The sequence below is a fragment of the Spermophilus citellus genome (genome assembly GCF_964194105.1).
Source record: "Spermophilus citellus genome assembly, chromosome: 17".
NCBI classification, from domain to species: Eukaryota; Metazoa; Chordata; class Mammalia; order Rodentia; family Sciuridae; genus Spermophilus; species Spermophilus citellus.
The window spans coordinates 52980936-52999747 of NC_138199.1; the positions used below are offsets into that span (position 1 = coordinate 52980936).

The 18812-nt window shown below is 44.7% G+C and overlaps 1 protein-coding gene across 2 annotated transcripts; it reads left to right on the forward strand.

Annotated features, from left to right (window-relative positions):
• Positions 1-4992: 4992 nt before the first annotated feature.
• On the forward strand, positions 4993-18204 carry MSL1 (MSL complex subunit 1). 2 transcript variants are annotated; one of them, XM_081272993.1, is made up of 9 exons: positions 4993-6391; positions 9131-9354; positions 11036-11418; positions 13334-13381; positions 13844-13908; positions 15237-15304; positions 15714-15838; positions 16005-16077; positions 16584-18204. In XM_081272993.1, the coding sequence occupies exons 1-9, from the start codon at positions 5624-5626 to the stop codon at positions 16672-16674; spliced, it is 1845 nt and encodes a 614-aa protein (XP_081129119.1). In that variant the 5' UTR covers positions 4993-5623; the 3' UTR covers positions 16675-18204. The 2 variants fall into 2 exon arrangements, with proteins under 2 accessions (XP_081129119.1, XP_081129120.1); XM_081272994.1 differs by lacking the exon at positions 13334-13381.
• Positions 18205-18812: the final 608 nt, after the last annotated feature.

Here is an 18812-nt window from a genome sequence, read left to right on the forward strand (position 1 = left end):
ACTAGGGATTGAACCCAGGCTCTTGCAGTGCTAGGCAAATGCTCTACCACTGGGCTACATTCACAGCCCTTGTTATTTTATTGTGAGTCAGGGTCTCTTTGGCTAAATTGCCCAGGATGGCCTTGAACATGTGATCCTCCTGCTTCAGCTTCCTGAGTAGCTGAGACTATGATGTGTACCATCAGGTTCAGTTTAAGAATTTTTTTTTTTTTTTTTTTGTACCAGGGACTGAATTCAGGGGCACTCAACCACTGAGCCACATCCCCAGCCCTATTTTGTATTTTATTTAGAGGCAGGGTCTCATTGAGTTGCTTAGTGCTTCACCTTTACTGAGGCTGGCTTTGAACTGGAAATCCTGCCTCAGCCTCCTGAGCCACTGGGATTACAGGTATGCACCACTGTACCTGGCTACAAGGATTTTTAAGTATTTGCAAAATTTAAAATAATTCATGACATGAAAATTACATAAAATTCAAGTTTCATATAGTAAAATTTCATTGTACAATGGCCATACAGATTATTTTGAGGCTGTTTTTGCACTACAGTGGCAGAGTTGAGGAATGAAAAAAAGACCCTCTGGCAGTCAAAACCTAAAACAGGCTTTTCCTTCAAGAATAAGTAGGTTGGAAGCCACATGCCTGTAATCCCAGTGACTTGAGAGGCTGAGGCAGGATTGCAAATTCAATGCCAGCCTCAGCAACTCAAAATTTTAAAAAAGGGCTGGGGATGTGCTTCAGTGGTTAAGCACTCCTAGGTTCAATCCCTGGTACCAATAAACAAACAAACAAACAAAAGGTAGGAGCAGAGTGCAATGGCACATACCTATAATGCCAATAATTTAGGAGGCTGAGGCATGAGGATCACAAGATAGAGGCTGGCCTGGGCAATGTAGCAAAACTCTAAAATAGAATAGGGCTGGGGATGTGGGTCAAGCGGTAGCGCGCTCGCCTGGCATGCGTGCGGCCTGGGTTTGATCCTCAGCACCACATACAAACAAAGATGTTGTGTCCGCCGAAAACTAAAAAATAAATATTAAAAATTCTCTCTCTTTAAAAAAAAATAAATAAATAAAATAGAATAGACCTGGGTGGTGACACATCCCTATAATCCTAGTGACTCAGGAGGCTAAGGCTAGAGAATTGCAAGTTCAAGGCCAGCCTCAGAAATTTAGAAAGACTGTCTCCAAAATAAACTTTGTGGTAAAGCATCCCTGGGCTCAATTCTCAGTACTAAAAGATAAAATAAATAAAAAAGTGCTGGGGATGTAGCTCAGAAGAAAAACTTCCTGGATTTAATCCCCAGTACCAGATAAACCAAACAAACCACTATGCATGTTTCATTTCATTAATTTTCAAAATAACCATCTAAGGTAAAGTACTATATTATAGTCATTTTACAGATAGGGAAATTAAGGTAGAGTTGGATAACACACTGCCAATAAACGTTGGAACTGTGTTTGCTTCTTACAATTTCACGTCTTTTCTCTTAACTGCTTAGTTTCCTACCTGCCATTCTATTGCCACTATCTATTTATTGACATTGGCACTCTACATTAATCACTTATCATCTCACATCTGGACTAATGGCCCTCAAGTTGGTCTCTGCTTTTCCTGAAGAGACACAGATATTGTAGTTAGCTTTCAGATCTAATCATTTTATTTATTTATTTTATTTTTATTTTTTAAATTTATTTATTTATTTTTTAGTTCTCGGCAGACACAACATCTTTGTTGGTATGTGGTGCTGAGGATCGAACCTGGGTCGCACGCATGCCAGGCGAGCGCGCTACCGCTTGAGCCACATCCCCAGCCCCAGATCTAATCATTTTATACTTTGCTGAAAGGAAATCCTTCTATGGTTCACCATGGCTGGCAAATTATACATTTCTTTCTCTGTTGGTACTGGGGATTGAACCCAGGGGGTGCTTAACCACTGAGTCACATCCCAGCTTTTTATTTTTTTTTTTAGCACTGGGGATTAAACTCAGGGGTCCTCAGTCACTGACCACATTCCCAGCCCTATTTTGTATTTAGACACAGGGTCTCACTAAGTTGCTTAGCACCTTGCCATTGCTAAGTCTGGCTTTGAATTTGAAATCCTCCTGCCTCAGCCTCCCGAGCTGCTAGAATTACAGGTATGCACCACTGCTCCCAGCTAGCCCTATTTTTTTTTTAAATTTTATTTTTTAGTTGTAGGTAGACACAATACCCTCATTTTATTTACTTACATGTGGTGCCGAGGATCGAACCCAGGGCCTCACACAAGCTAGGCAAGTGCTCCATCACTGAGCCACAACCACAGCCCTCAGCTAGCCCTGTTTTTTTTTTTTTAAATACCTTTATTTATTTATTTATATTTATGTGGTGCTGAGAATGGAACCCAGTGCCTCACATGTGCGAGGAGTGCTTTACTGCTGAGCCACAACCCCAGCCCCCCAGCTAGCCCTTTTTAATATTCTATTTAGAGACATGGTCTCAGTAAGTTGCTGAGGCTAGCTTTGAACTGGTGATCCTCCTGCTCCAGCCACTTGTCAGTCACTGGGATTACAGGCATGCACCACCATGCCCAGCCAAAAACACAATTAATGTTATATGACTGCCACTCTCAACCATGGTAAAGGTCAAGGGCAAATGTCTTCTCTTAATGTATATATCTAAACAGCTTACCCATTCAATGAATATTTATTAAATGCCTACTTTGTGCCAAGTATGATTCTAGGTGTTGAAGACACAGCAGTGAACAATACATGCAGTTTATATTTTAATGGGGGAGGACAATGAACAGGATAAATTACATATTAGATGGTAATAAGCACTTTGAAGAAAAATAAAACAGAAAATGAGGCAGATGTGGAGAGGGTTGAGTTTATAGTGTGGCCAGAGAAGGTGCCACTGAAAACATTTAATTAAGAGCTGAAGAAAGGGAGGAAGTCATGTGAATATCTAAGAATGATCTATGTAGAGGGAACAGCAGGTATAAGAACCTAAGCAGATACATGCTGGGTGTTTGAGGGACAGCAAGGTGGTGAGTGTGGCAGGAGGGACATAAATAAGGGGGAGAGCAAGAGTTGAAGTCAGGGAGTAGTACTAAGGTGTCAGACCCTACAGGGCATTATGATGATTTTGCTTTTATTCCAAGTGAGATGGAATGCTGAGAATTTTGAGTAGAGTAAGAACATGATCTAAATAATATCTTTTCAGGATCATTATGGCTGCTGAGAGCATACCTAATTGGGGGAAGGCAAAGAGAGACCAATTATAAAGTTACTACAATAGAGGGGGGAAGAGAGAGAAGGGGGGAGGGTATGACTTAGACCAAGGTGTAAGTTGTGGATGTGCTGAGAAGGTGTAGGACTTTGGATATATGTCCTGAATGGCAAGAAGATTGACTGACTTATCAAATATGGGGTGGCAGAGAAAGACAGAAAGAGTGTACGAGAAGCAGGATCTGGGTTGGGGATATTCAGAAGTTTGATTTAGATGTAAATTTAGAATGCCTATTAGATATACCTAACAGGGGTCTGGGGGTATACAGTTCAGTGGTAGAACATTTGCCTAGCATGCACCAGGCCCTGGGTTTGAGCCCCAGCAAAACACACACACACACACACACACACACACACGAGTCTGCTGGACATAAAACATGATTTTGTAGAAAGGAAATGAGTTCAGGAAGAAATAAATTCGAGAGTTGTCAGTATAGTATAGAGATGTTATGGAATGTCCTGACACTGAAAGAGATCCTGTTCTGCAAGCAGCCCACCCTCCAGACCCTCCAATCCTTGGTATCCTTAAGGACAATACTTCCCTTGCACATTTGAGGCTGTTCTGTCTGGTGGAAGAGGACTGAGGCTCTCTTGGCTTCTTAATGCATTCATACCTATTTGTTTAAAATTTCCAGTGCTTGATGCCTTGGGCCCTCAAGGCAAAAACAGTTTTAATTAGAGGCTTTCACAATTAGACCAGAGAATGTTTGTCTTCTCCTTCTCCTTACAGATTTTAAAAGGCACACCTCGGACAGAAATGAAAATCAACTGGTTAAAACTATTTAAATATTTCCGCAAGGAAACTCTTATGAGGACATGTTGGCATTAGTTATTTGGAAATGAAGACGCACACACATACAAAATCGATCTGGATAGGAAGAAGTGCTCACACAGGAAGACCCTAAAGCACCCCTATTCCCCATACAGGTACAAATCCCTTCAGAGATTTCCTCCCTGAGCCTCCTCTACGATGTTAGGAGTGGCTTAAGAAGGCCGGGGAGATGGCCGTTGGGAAACAACTGTTGGTAGTTGGCAGTACTTCATCCCAAAGAGGTTGTGGCAACTACTCCCTCGGGCAGCAGACATCATGGATTTTCCTGCCTCTGGGACCCAGCGGTCCCTTCGTTTCTGGTCTGCATCCCTTAGAGACAAAGAACTTCATTCTCTCCCATGCCAGTGTGGGACTGCTGGGGAGCGTACGAGGTAGAGGGTTTAGAATTCTACCCCATGAAAGACCCACAGGTTGCAAGAGGGGCCTGGATCCTGACCGGTCCAGGAGGGTCGCGGGGTCGCTCCGGCGTGGGCCAGGCGCGTTGCCAAGGTGCGCGGGGAAGGGCCACCCAGCGCCAGCCGGCTCCGCGGAGCGCTCGGTACGCTGCCACGAAGGGCGGGCGATCTGCCTCCCGAACCTCCTTCCTTCCTCTCAACTCATTTTCCCGGGGAGCCTCGGCATTGCCCAGCTACCCGAGGCAGCGCTCGCCCTTTTTTCCTCCTCCTGACCCTCCCCCGGCCCGCCCCTCCCTCGACAGCCCACCTTCGCCCGCTCCTCCGCACGCTCCTGGGTCCTCGCCCCTCATCCCCGGCCTCCCCTCGCCGGGCCCCCTCGCCGGGGGCACCCTCCCCACCCCCCTCGAGGCGGCGGCGGTCCCTTTCACAATAGCGCTGCCAGCCTCCCTCCTCTGGGCTCCCGGTTCGCTCCCGCCCGCTGCCCTCCCCGCGCATGCGCCCTCCGGTCGGCGGCGGCTGCGGCTGCGGCGGCTACCAGCGGCTCCGTTTTTTTAAAGGGAAACGCTGAGGCGCAGGGGGTGACTGTGGGGGAGGGGGACTCGGAGCTGCGGAGACCCCCGGGGGAGGCAGCAGACCCCCTCCAGGAGTAGGAGGGCTTTGGGCGGACCCATCCCTCCCACCCCCTCCTGAGGAGGAGGGGGGGGAAAATGGAGGCTCGGGGCGGCTGAGGCGAACTCCGGGGCGGGGGGCCGGGGCGGGGAAGGGGGGTGTGGGGTGGGGAGACGAGGCGGGCCCGGCCGGGCCAGGGGGGGCCGAAGCGAGCTCCGGGGATGAGCTCGGGGGCGGCTGGGTGCGAGCTCCTGCCTCTGAGGCGAAGGCGGCGGCGGCAGCAGAGGCGGCGGCGAGGCCCCTATGGGCCGGCGGCGGGCCTCAGCTGCGGCCTCCACTTCTCCGCACGCCGGCGGGATGGCGCCCGGGCCTCGGCGGAGCCGCGCTAGCAGGGGCCTGCTGCCGCGCTGCTGAGGCGAGCCCGCCAAACTCCCCTCCCCCTCCTCCGTCCTCGACCCCCCGCACCTCGCCCCTTCCCCACCCCCTCCTCCGTCTTGGTCCCCGGCGCTGCTCCGGACCACTATGACCATGAGATCCGCAGTGTTCAAGGCGGCCGCGGCCCCTGCCGGCGGCAACCCTGAGCAGCGACTGGACTACGAGCGGGCTGCGGCGCTGGGCGGGCCGGAGGACGAGCCCGGGGCGGCCGAAGCCCACTTCCTCCCCCGGCACCGTAAGCTCAAGGAGCCGGGACCCCCGCTGGCCTCCTCCCAGGGCGGGAGCCCCGCGCCTTCCCCGGCCGGCTGCGGCGGCAAGGGCCGGGGCTTGTTACTCCCGGCCGGGGCGGCCCCCGGGCAGCAGGAAGAGAGCTGGGGCGGTTCGGTGCCCTTGCCCTGTCCGCCCCCGGCCACTAAACAAGCCGGCACTGGGGGGGAGCCAGCCGCAGCCGGCGCTGGCTGCAGCCCCCGGCCCAAGTATCAGGCGGTGCTGCCCATTCAGACGGGCTCTCTCGTGGCGGCGGCCAAAGAGCCTACGCCCTGGGCTGGGGACAAGGGTGGGGCGGCTCCCCCAGCTGCCACCGCTTCGGACCCGGCGGGACCCCCACCACTACCTCTGCCCGGGCCGCCACCCCTCGCGCCCACCGCCACCGCCGGGACCCTGGCGGCCAGCGAGGGCAGATGGAAGAGTATGAGGAAGAGCCCTCTCGGGGGTGGCGGCGGCTCGGGAGCCTCCAGTCAGGCCGCCTGCCTCAAACAGATCCTCCTGCTGCAATTGGACCTCATCGAACAGCAGCAGCAGCAGCTGCAGGCCAAGGAAAAGGAGATCGAGGAGCTGAAGTCAGAGAGAGACACGGTACAGGAGGGGTTAACCTGCGTTCGGGACGAGGAGCAAGTTATGCGCATGCTCAGGGGAAGGGGTGCTGTAGAAGGCTAAGGTCCCCTGGGTTAGGGGGTAGAGGAGGTTGGCCACCAGCAAGGGAGTATCTTAGGTGCCGGGTCCTTGGGAGCCAGGCTCACAGACACGTTGGGTCAGAGAGAAGGGTTAAAGGGCAACCTCCCAGGGGGAGGGGGAGGGAAGGATTTGGGTGTCAAAGGGTTAATTTAAAATGACAACCCCAAACTTGTGGGAAAGGCATTTAGAGTGGGAAAACACCTGAATTGTGAGGGGTTAAAAATGAAAGGGTGGGGTGCAAATGTGATGTCTGTATGGAAGGGGTTAAATTAAAGAGCTATTGCGTTAGAAATTGTGGAGGAGAGGGACTTAGCAGCTGTTGCTCTAACCACTGCTGCAGCATCTTTAGACAGGAGGGTCAATGGCCTTTTAGCAAGCAGAGGGATAGAGGTGATTTACGTGGAATCTTATTTTAGCATTCTTAAATGATGTTATGAGAATCCCTGCCCTTGATTTCAGACAGTTTTTTTTTTATATTTATTTTTTTAGTTGTAGGTGGACACAATATCTTTATTTCGTTTTTTTAAATGTGGTGCTGAGGATCGAACCCAGTGCCTCATGTGTGCTAGGTGAGTGCTCTACCACTGAGCCACAACCCCAGCCCCCAGACAGTTTTTAATAGGAATCTGAGTTATAAAACATGACCCATTGACCAGATCCCTTGTATAAGCATGGTGTTTGAAGCTGGAAGATTTTAAGACATCAGGGGAAAGTAAGCTTGTTCAGTATATTAAGTAGACACCCCCTTTGTGCATAAAATTCCTGTTTTAGAATCTTAACATAGTAGGAAGTCATTTATTATTTCTTTGTGCTTCTAAGGAGTGTGACTCCATAGGCTTGTTTTTTTACTGCTGCAGTTAGTTAAGGACACCTAGGCAATAAACATACTCCTTCAGATATCAGGGGAGCTGGGGTGATGGGGTATTACTGTGTTAACATACCTTTAGCTGTCTAAAAATAAACATGGTTTCTACAATTGTGTTCAGGCTGCAGCAGTTTTCTTTCTCCTCTCTCTCTGTGGCGTTGTGTGCGCCAAGGGCTGAGCAGGGGAGGAAAGGGCTATTCATTTTGTTTGCTTTTCAAATGAATCGCATCAGGCGGCTGTTTTATTGGAGAATGCATTCTGCAAGGTAGAATGAGAGCTGGGGCAGGTCTCATTAAAATATCTCATGGTGTTGATTTGTGGAAGTTACTCAACATGGAGGTGGCACTGCTCAGCTACTGTACTGCAGTCCAGGGGTGTGATGGTACTGTAATTACAACACATCATATCCTTACATGGGGAGGGGGTGGAAAGAGAAGGGCCAGTGAAGAAGAAATCAAGGAAATGTCACCCACAGACTGTGGTTAAGTAATGCTAAGGCTGTGAATCAAAACAAATATAAGGAGAAGAAATGAGAGTATGGCTGACAAGGGGTCTCTCTGCTGATTGTTGGGGTTTCTGCTCAGTTCCTGAGGTAATAGCCCCTTTGGAGGCTTTCCTAAGCCGGGAAAGTGGGGTGAGTTAAGGATAGTGTCAGTCTGAACTTGGCATTGGAGGTTTCTGTTGTGTATTGCAGTCTGAGCATTGTTTAAGCTTTTTTTCTCTTATTTTAGTTGTTTTGCCTCTTGTTGAAATCTATGTAATGGATGTAATGAAGGCAGCATTAATATCATTGTTTAACCCAGACACAATTTTTGTAATAACCCTAAGTTGCACAATGGGCACCTTTCTTAAAACTGAGTTAATGTGAAGTTTTTGATGACAATAGACTTCCATTTTCTGTGTATGTGATTTTTCCTTTTAGTTAGAATTAAAGGACTCTGATTTTAATAAATATTTAGAAAAGTAGGTATAATCTGTTTTCTGTTACTTAAAATGCAAAGCAATATGTATATGTTGTGTTTGAATTATTGAATGGAGTGTTCATAATTTTAGAAGTATTCCCCCAATGCACAAGTACACCACTTACAAATAGCCCTGCCATCCCTAGTGTCACTGTGGGAGCTCTTAATTCCTTCTCAATACACTATTTGGACATCACCATTGTGTACAGAGTTCTGGAGTAGAAGTAGAGAGAATAGGGTTTAGACATCTTGGGACCTCTTAAAAGAACATAGGGCTGAGGGTGTAGCTTAGTGGTAGAGTACTCACCTAATGTGTGCAAGACCATGAATTCAGTCCCCAGCACCATAGGGGGAAAAGACAGAGATCATATATAAAGTAATTCTGGAAACTCTAAAACCCACTAGGAGCCACAAGGATAGCAGTACAAAGACTGTGCCATTAAAAGTCCTGCTGTGGCCCCTCCCAATGGAGAGGATCTTCTTTCAGACTTCCCCATACTTCTTCCCATCTAGATAAACCCCTAAAATTAAAAAGCATAACTGTTTTCTTTACTGCGTTTCAGGAAAACTATTTGGATTAATGTCTGCCAATTAAAAATAAGTTGAATAGGACTGGGATGTAGCTTAGTAGTAGAGCACTTGCCTAGTATGCCCAAGGCCTGGGTTCTATCCCCAGCATTGCCAAAAAAGACCTGGTTGAATCTATAGGGTCCAGAGAAAGGCAGAAGACTATGCTGATTCCTAAATGGGCCAAAGTGCCTGTGTTTAATTTTTGTGTGTGTGCTAAATCTCCATTTTGCCACTCTCTTTTAGCTCCTTGCTCGGATTGAACGTATGGAAAGGCGGATGCAGCTGGTAAAGAAGGATAACGAGAAAGAAAGGCACAAGCTGTTTCAGGGCTATGAAACTGAAGAGAGAGAGGAAACAGAGCTATCTGAGAAAATTAAACTGGAGTGCCAGCCGGAGCTTTCGGAGACATCCCAGACTCTGCCTCCCAAGCCTTTCTCATGTGGGCGGAGTGGAAAAGGACACAAAAGGTGTGCTGATAACTTTTTTCTACTGTTTGGACCTGATGAGAACACTGTTACCAGTGACTGAGAGTAGGGGATTGGGATTTATGAATTGGTTTTATAGGAGCCATAGCCTGAATTATGAAGTCTTCTATACTGAGATATTGTCTTGAAACTTTCTTGTATAGGCTATAAAAGTCTGTTAGGAACACTTTGGTCACAGTAGTAATTACAGAATGCAGAGTACATCATAAAGAGAATGTGCAACAAATATGACAGCTGAGTTTCTTAAAGAAAACTGTAGTAGTTCAAGTTAAGAAGTATTAATACCTCTATTGTGTTAGGTGCTAGTAGACACAAAATATAATGCATAGCAAGGTAGGTACAGTGGCTCATGCCTGTAATCCCAGTGGCTCAGGAGGCTGAAGCAGGAGGATCGCGAGTTCAAAGCCAGTCTCAGCAACAGCGAGGCACTAAGCAACTCAGTGAGACCCTGTCTCTAAAAAAAGCACAAAATAAGGCTGGAGATATGGCTCAGTGATTGAGTGCCCCTGAGTTTAATCCCTGGCACCAAAAAAACAAAAACAAAACAAAACACACATAATTGTCTTTGGACTTAAAGAAATTAATCAGACTGTAAGGATAGGCAAAAAAATTTTGAAAACTCAGAATTCAAATTTGATAAAATATGCAGATTTACAAAACTGATACAAACTAATTTTTGTAAGATTCAGGAATATTAAAGATTATTCTTAGTTAGAATTCTGAAACTTCGTAAGGAGCAGATGGATCTTAAAAAAGAAGTAAGGAATTTAGATTGGCAAAGAGAAAAAAGAGATGGCGTTCTGGAGATGTGCAGGGAGGGAGAGAGAGGTAGGAGAAAGAGAGCCAGCAGACAGCAAAGAAAAAATACGAGATTGTAATCAACATGGTATATGATTGGGGGATAAAGTAATTATTTTATTTTTTGTACAGGGATTGAACCCAGGAGCACTTTACTACTGAATTACATCCCTAATTCTTTTTATTTATTTATTTCTCATGTAGCTGTCCAGACTAGCCTCAGACTTGCCATCCTGCCTTAAAGGCCTCCTGAATTACTGGATTTATAGGCATGTGCCACCATATCCAGCTGGGGGTTAAAATAGAGATTATATTAGTCTGTAGTTGGAAGTAATGAAATAGTTGGCACAGAGTAGTGGCACCAAACTTTGGCTATAGAACTTTGAATAAAATAAAAATGTTTTTTAATATAGTAAGCAATTCCAGGTGCAGTGATACTTGCCTGTAATCCCAGCAACTTGGGGGTTGAGACAGGAGGATCACAAACTAGCCTAAGCAACTTAGTAAGTCCCTGTCTCAAAATAAAAAAAGGAAAGGGTTGAGGATGTAGCTAAGTAGTAGAGTACCCCTGTGTTTAATTCCCTAGTTCCTAAGGGTGAAAATTATCAGAAAGTAGGTACTATTAGATTCTTAAGTATGGAAACTAACTTGTTCAACAAGCACTTATTAAGGGCCTATTCAACATACTGTTTAGGTATGAGGCCATTTCTGCTCATGACTTCCAAATGAGCACCAGATATTTAGGTACATGATGGTACTCATTCTGGGATAAGAGAAGAAACTCGTCTTATTCCAAAATGTAAATTAGGTCAGATTTTATTCAAGAGTCAATAAATTTTATCACATTTTCTTCCCTATCTATTAGGAAAACCCCATTTGGAAGTACAGAAAGAAAGACTCCTGTTAAAAAGCTGGCTCCTGAATTTTCAAAAGTCAAAACAAAAACTCCTAAGCACTCTCCCATTAAAGAGGAACCCTGTGGTTCCCTATCTGAAACTGTTTGTAAACGTGAATTGAGGAGCCAAGAAACCCCAGAAAAGCCCCGGTCTTCAGTGGACACCCCACCAAGACTCTCCACTCCCCAAAAGGGATCCAGCGTCCACCCTAAGGAGAAAGCCTTCTCAAGTGAGATAGAAGATTTGCCGTACCTTTCTACCACAGAAATGTATTTGTGTCGTTGGCACCAGCCTCCCCCATCACCGTTACCATTACGGGAATCCTCTCCAAAGAAGGAGGAGACTGTAGCAAGTAAGGCATAGAGAACACTTGCTCTTATACCCTAGTGGTGGCGGTCAAGCTAACAAGTGTGAAAATGCCTTTGGCATTTTTTAAAAAGTGCAATCAATAAAGCAGAGTTCTGTCAAGAATGAGTAAGTTAACAGCCAGAGACAGACACTGTGCAGGCATTGCAAATAGATGGAATTACAGCAAAATGTGCTCAATGTATTTGCCTGCTTACAACACTGGGAGATGTGTTTGCCAGTAAGTTGCTCATCACAAGAGCACCAGACTTGGGGGTGTAATCTCCGGCAACTTGCATGCCCTCTGAAAGAAGGGTTTTCTGTGCTGTGAAATGCATAGAACTTATACTTTGCCATGCACGACTGTTCCTGCAATTGATATTGTGTGAAACCTGGGAGGGTGGTCTTTGGGTGTTCTCAGGGGCCAATGGTAATTTTTGGTTGGGGAGCCAGCTTGGGGTGGGGAATTTCACCTGGGCCTCCGCTCTAACTATATAAGCATTTATCTGTATCTCTATGTCCCGGTCTGGGGGGCAGGAGGAATCTGCCAAAGACCAACAGTCTTACTTTATCTTACTATACTTCACAAAGGTTCTAAAATGTGAAGAGTTTACTTGGATTGCAGTAGCCCATTGGTTGTTCATATATTTAAATAAAATGGTCTACAAACTATTTTTCAAACAATAAGGACTATCTTGGGATATCTGAGCTGCTTGGGGAGGGTGTGGGGTGTGGGACTTTGGTCTTCATTCCCCTTTTTTTGTTTTGTTTTGTTTTCTCTATGGCTTCCACACAGAGATGCTCCCCTATCTCCTACATCAACCAGTAACTGAAATGTGTCTTCAATCATGTGACATTAGTCTATGACAGTCGCTGTGGGTGCTCTGGGGTAATGGTGGGGAAAGCCTTCTTGGATAGAGCCTCAGCCCTGAGTTTCTACCACTGTGCCTTTCCCTAGCAGAGATGGGGATGGGAATCCATTCCAATAAGTTGAGAGCATTCTCCAGGCTTTGTTTGGCTGCTCTGGTGACAAAATTAAGTGGGGAAGGTAGATTAATTACCTAATATTCATTAGGTCTCACACTTGAGTACATGAGATAGAGTAGGATCCTGATCTAGATTCAGATTTTTTTTTGTTGGTTCAGTCAGTTGAACAGGTTTATCCTTAATGCTAACCTTTTTGCTGCCATGGCAATGCTGTGTAACAACTTAAGAGAAACCATGAAGCAACTTCCCATCCGGAATTGGGAAATGGCTTGGTCCAGAGCTATTCTGTGTGGCTGGCTGTTTTTGAAAACTTTGTCTGCCCTAGTACAGCAATTTCCAAACACCTCTGAGATTGTGGGCATTAACAATATGAAGGAGTATGATTGGAGAGATCCCAGTTCCTTGAGGAGCCTGAGTTATGAGTAAATGTGTGAATCTTTACTCTTGATGCCCCTATCTCAAGAGGAAGTCTCAATGGCTTGTTCTAAGGAAGCTAAAGTCTTTGTACATGTTGTTGAGGCTGGACCAGCAAGGTAGTTTGTTTGGAGGGAGGAGGGAGCTGTTGAAGAAGACTACATATGTAAGTTTTGAGAACACTGATCTTTTATTTGAAAAATAGGGTCAACTTTTACTCACCTGCCATGTTCTGAGTTTAAGGTTTGATATCCTTGGCCATCAACTGTTGCAGGGAAACCACCCTAAATAATGAAGAAAAGAAGTCGTCTCAGTGTAAAAAAAAAAGTGGTGGGCTTATTTTCTTTTCTTTTGTCTGTTGTTCCCTCTTCCCCTCCCCCAGAGAGAAATTCTCAAAAGAGCAACTCAAAAAACAAAATGGCTTCCTAGTGAGAACTTCAGTGATGATCCTTTCCTCCATTTTGGGTATGGGCTTTTTTTCTTTTTACACTGAGATGATTCTTCTTTCCTGCATTATTTAGGGTGTCTGATGCCATCAAGTGTTGCAGGAGAAACTTCAGTCTTGGCTGGTGAGTAGAATAGGAATTGTGATGGCTGGGCCTGGGGTGGGGGTTGGTGGGATGGTGGATGGTTGGGAGCTGCATTCCCCATCATTTGGATGTGGGAGAGTGAGATTCCTTGGTGTTTGATTGATTCGCTACCATAGACTTCAAAATGACAACAAATTTCAGTTGTTTTTCAGGAACTGCAATAGCATCCATTATATGAATTGTCAGGTATTGGCTTAGGGTTTTTTGTGATCCTGAGTTTGGCAGACTGCAATGGCATTTTAGGTTCTTTTATACCATAGCGAGGACACTGAATATGGCTTCAGGTGAGGCCATAGAATGGATTCCTATCACTTGGTAACCTTGTCTTATCTGGGGAGAGACCTCTTGTCCTAGTGAATAGTTGGAGGGTTGTATGACTCTGGATTTAAGGGTGGTTCCACCCCTCCTCTCTTTCTTTTTCTTTTTCTTTTTTTTTTTCAGTTCCTTCTTGGAGGGACCATTCTGTAGAGCCTCTAAGGGACCCAAATCCTTCAGACCTTCTAGAGGTAAGTACCTAACAGTGATCAATGGGAGGGAGTAAGAAACTCAAGAGAATATAGGAAGATTTAGCTGGGCATGGTAGCATGTACCTGTCATCACAGCTACTCTTGAAACTGAGGCAGGAGGATTGCTTGAATCCCAGAGTTTGAGGCTCGCATGGGCAACATAGGAAGACCCTGTCTTTTTTTTAAAAAAAAAAGCTGGGCAGCACATAGCATGCCTGTAATCCCAGTGACTCAGAGGCTGAGGCTGGAGGATCACAAGTTCAAGGTTCACCACAGCAAGTTAACAAGACCCTATCTCAAAATAAAAAATAAAAAGAGGTAGAAATGTAGGTCAGTGGTAGAGTAGTACTGGGTTAAATTTGCAGGTGGCACCCCCTACACACACACACACAAAGGAAGTGTAACTTGAATATGTCATAGTACTATGGAATAGATTAAATAGAACTTTAAGTCCAGAAAGTCTAATTTCTTCGTTTTATACATGAGAAAACTGAAATCCAGAGTAGTTAAGTGATTATTAAAAAATAAGTAGCTAGGGGCTGGGGTTGTAGCTCAGTGGGAGAATGCTTGCCTAGCATGTGTGAGGCTCTGGGTTCTATTCTCGGCACCACATAGGAATAAATAAAAATAAAGTTCTGTCAAAACTATATAAGTAGCTAGATAGTGTCCAAAACAAAGTTAGATTTCATGCTAAAGAGGAAAGTGAGCATGTTCAGTTTAGCAACAAACTTATATATTCTGACTGGGCATGGTGGACATCTGTAATCCCAGCAGTTTGGGAAGCTGAGGTAGGAGGATCGTGAATTCAAAGCAAGCTTCAATAAAAGCAAGGCACTAAGCAACTCACTGAGACCCAGTCTCTAAATAAAATACAAAATAAGGCTGGGGATGTGGCTCAGTGGTCTGAGTGTCCTTGAGTTCAATCCCTGATAACCAAAATAAATAAATAAATAATAAAAATTAAAAAAAATATATATTATACACATGTTAATTACAAGCTCATTTGACTCTTAAAATTTTAGTGTTTTAAACTTAGACTCTTATAAAGAATGGTGGAGGGAGAGTTTATGGCAATATCAGGGGTGTTTCAGTTTGACCTAACTTTTACCTTGGAAAATTATGGGAATGATCTTGAAGTTCAGAGATTCTGAAAAGGTGAGGGTAAGGAGAAGAGTACATGTTTAATTTATCTGTTACCAAGAGATTCACATGATATCCCTAGAACTCAGACTCAGGTAAAAAATTTTACATTCCTGGAAGCTGGATGTTACTTAGTATATAAGGGTGACATGGTGATAAATAGTTTATCACTGTTGTTTCTTACACAGAATCTGGATGACAGTGTGTTTTCTAAGAGGCATGCAAAACTGGAGCTGGATGAAAAGAGAAGGAAAAGGTAAGGCCAGAAACATGCATTCTGTGAACAGTTCCACTCTAGGACACTGACCTTCCACTTCCATGCTGTGGAGAGTCCTGGAGCTCTTAACACTATTACATTACTAGCTTCCCAGATGGTTGAGTATTTTAGTTGGAAGTGGTAGTTGTAGGGTAAACAAGTTTGGCTTCTTTTTCTTCATTTATGCCCTTATTCTGCTGCTTTGTATGGAACACCAACACGTGGTCTAGACTCCTAAACCTAAACAGCTCTTCCCTAAACAGGCAGTCAGTTCTCTTTACCTCACCCAAAGGAGTCAGCAAGGATCTTCCTAGCATCTGGATTGTGTGAGTTGCTTTTTTAGAGAAAATTTTGGGTAAGTAGTAATATTGGGTTTGTTTGTTTCTTTTGTTTGTCTGGTTTTCTACAGATGGGATATTCAGAGGATCAGGGAACAAAGAATTTTACAGCGACTGCAGCTCAGAATGTATAAAAAGAAAGGAATTCAGGAATCTGAGCCTGAGGTTACCTCATTTTTCCCTGAACCAGATGATGGTAAGTAAGTTCTGCCTATTTAAAAAAGTAGGTTTTTCAAAGGAGAAAAAAAAGGGTGCAAGGCTCCATACTGTCATGTTCTGTACTATATTTTGGAGCTGAGTATAGTTGCTAGACACTTGGCATCTTTGTCACTAATGAGGTCCCATTTGACTTTTTTCCATAGTTGAAAGTTTGATGATTACCCCCTTCTTGCCTGTTGTAGCATTTGGACGACCATTACCAAAATTAACTCCACAGTAAGTATGAAGATCTTTTCTCCCTCCTCTTAGGTGGCCAGTATCTCCTTTTCAGATGCATGGAAGCCTAGATAGAAGGTAGAACAGGTGGCTTAGGGATAGCCATGATTCTTTGATAGAAATAAGGCTACTTGGACAAATAGCTTTTGCAGGGATAAAATTCTCAAGCCAGGAATAGGAAGATTGCTTTTTGAGTTAGAAATAGATTATTGTGTGTGTGTGTGTGTGTATGTATGTGTGTGTTTGAGATGCTGGGGATTGAACCCAGGGCCTTCTGCATGTGAGGCAAGCACTCTACCAACTGAGCTATATCCCCAGCCCTATTCTGTCACTTTAATGGTATACTGACTGTTGCTGTGGCTTTGAGGCAAGAAAGACACTCCAGACTTGGGACTCAGAATTCAGATCTAAAAGTCTTGAGAGACATGATTTTTTTGGAATTAATATGGTGTCCACACTGAATCCTTTCTGGTCTTGCAAACTGTTCCTTATCCCTTTTTTGCCAGGAATTTTGAGCTGCCCTGGTTGGATGAGCGTAGCCGATGCAGGTTGGAGATCCAGAAGAAGCAAACGCCTCACCGGACGTGTAGGAAATAGCTGTGCGGACAAAAACCCTCTGTCTTCAGATAGTTGTAGCATGCCATTCCCAGAGAGTGGCAGAGACCTGTATATGTGACCTATGTCCTCATGTATGTTATCATCATTCTTTGATAATACCTTCCATACTCCCTCAATTTTAGTTTTGTTTTCATCACTCTGATTTCCTAAAAACTCTCTTTCATTGGGCTAATTGTCAATTATGGAGGGTGATTGGGATTTTCTTTCCCTTTTTGGGGAAATGAGTTCTCAAGCTAAACCTATAGGATGGGTCTGCTTCTACACATTTGCCTATGTTAAAGGGGTACAAGGGCTCTCTTCATTAGACATGTGTAAGATGAAGCAATCCCTGCCTTTAGGAGCTGTCTGCCTGGCACTCTTCTTGCCCTCGCATACTCTCTGTATAGCTTGGGTATAGTGGTTTTTACCCTAAAATAAAACAAAAAACCTCACCATGAGCATTAGGACCAGATGAGGAATAACAAGTGAAGTGATGAAGCAAGTCATCTTCACAGAGTAGGAAAAAGATTGGAGATTTGGTAGATGAATATCTGGAAAAGATAGTTGTTCTCTTAAAACTATTCTGTGATATAGCCATGTGGGAAGGGATATGTGTCTGTATTTTCTTAATTAATGGGTAACTAAAGTTCTTCCCCCACCCCTCAAAAAATAAAATCTTTGGAAAAGTGAATGGGAATGTTAGTTTCAGACAAGTTGCGGTGCTAAAAAGAAGCATTTGTCATTTGGGGATGGCATGCCAGAACCTGTATAGATGTCCTTATGTCACATCACTTCTCAAGTATTCCTTAGTTGGGCTTTATCCTTTTAGCTGAGCTCTTGGTGGTGGGGTAGAGATTTAGGGAGGGTGGGGGGAGGGGGTGGAAATGTGTGCTTCCTTTGGCTGGCAAATGTCTAAATCTTGAAACAGATGTACCTAATGAGCTTCTCCATTCACTTTGTAAAAATACATTTGTATGTGTACCATCTTGGTCCCTTCCCCTGCCTCCGTTTTGTTAGAAAAATTTCAGGACAGCACTCCCAGGCCACTTTGGTCTCAGTGTACGATCCCTGTTAACTATCTGGAAGAAAAATAGAGACAAGACTTCTGGTCTTAAATATATAGGAATTGCCTTTCCTTAGTCTTCAGGACTATTGTGTGAAAACAAGTAGGGGTCTAATCTCCTAGAAGGTAGGGGCTTTTATCCATGAAGAGAATATGTCCCCAGATTATTAGCACTTTTAGAGGAGAAGCCAAGGTATGTAGGGTGTGTGGCCGGCCCATCAGTGGAGCATGAGAGAGAACGGGACACCATTGTGGGAAGAGAAGAAAAGTTCCTCAGGGGCCTCCCACTGCTAAAGCTTTTTTGTGAAATGTTGATCTGTGCTCCCTGGGTTTGACTTTGAAAGAATTATTCCGGCAGCACATGTAGTATTCTTGGATGATCTTGCTGCTCTTATTTCTGTGTGTGTGAGTGTGTGTGTGTGTGTGTGTGTGTGTGTGTCTGTCTGTCTATGGGTTTTCATTTGTAATTCCATCTGCTTAGGAGAGTGGGCTCTCTATAAGGGAACCTGCTGCAAACTTCAGTGCAGTAAGGATGTAGAGAGAAATAGGACTTACTCCACTAGGGGCTCTCATCTCACATCACACCTTAAGGAAAAGGAGATTTCTAGAAAAATTGGGCCAGATTTTCTTTGTTCTCCATTATTTTAATGTGGCAAGCTGTTTAGTAGTCCTTTTCTGACCTGTTATGTTCCTTTATAATGTGCCCCAAAGGAAAAAATACCCCAATCAGTGTCTCTTTACTTTGTTCCCTGATCCCTCTCAGTTTCTTCTTGATTTCAGCATTTGTCAGATTCCTAATTTTAGGGGTGGGTTAGGAAATTTAACCTTTATATTTCTGCCCTACACAGGGGACTCCTCAGATATTGAACTTTTGCTTGACTGAGAGGAATCCATGAGGTGCTATCTGGCCAGGCTTAAGTGGATTCTGTTTCCTTGGTTCTCCCTTTCTCTGAGGGCCTCTTATTTTATTGTCCCCTCTTCTAGATAATTCTCCTTTGATTTGAGTACTTTGAGGTTCCTTGACAAGGAGGTTGGAGCAAAGTTCCAAGGGTGAAATTACAGTGTGTTAAGAGTG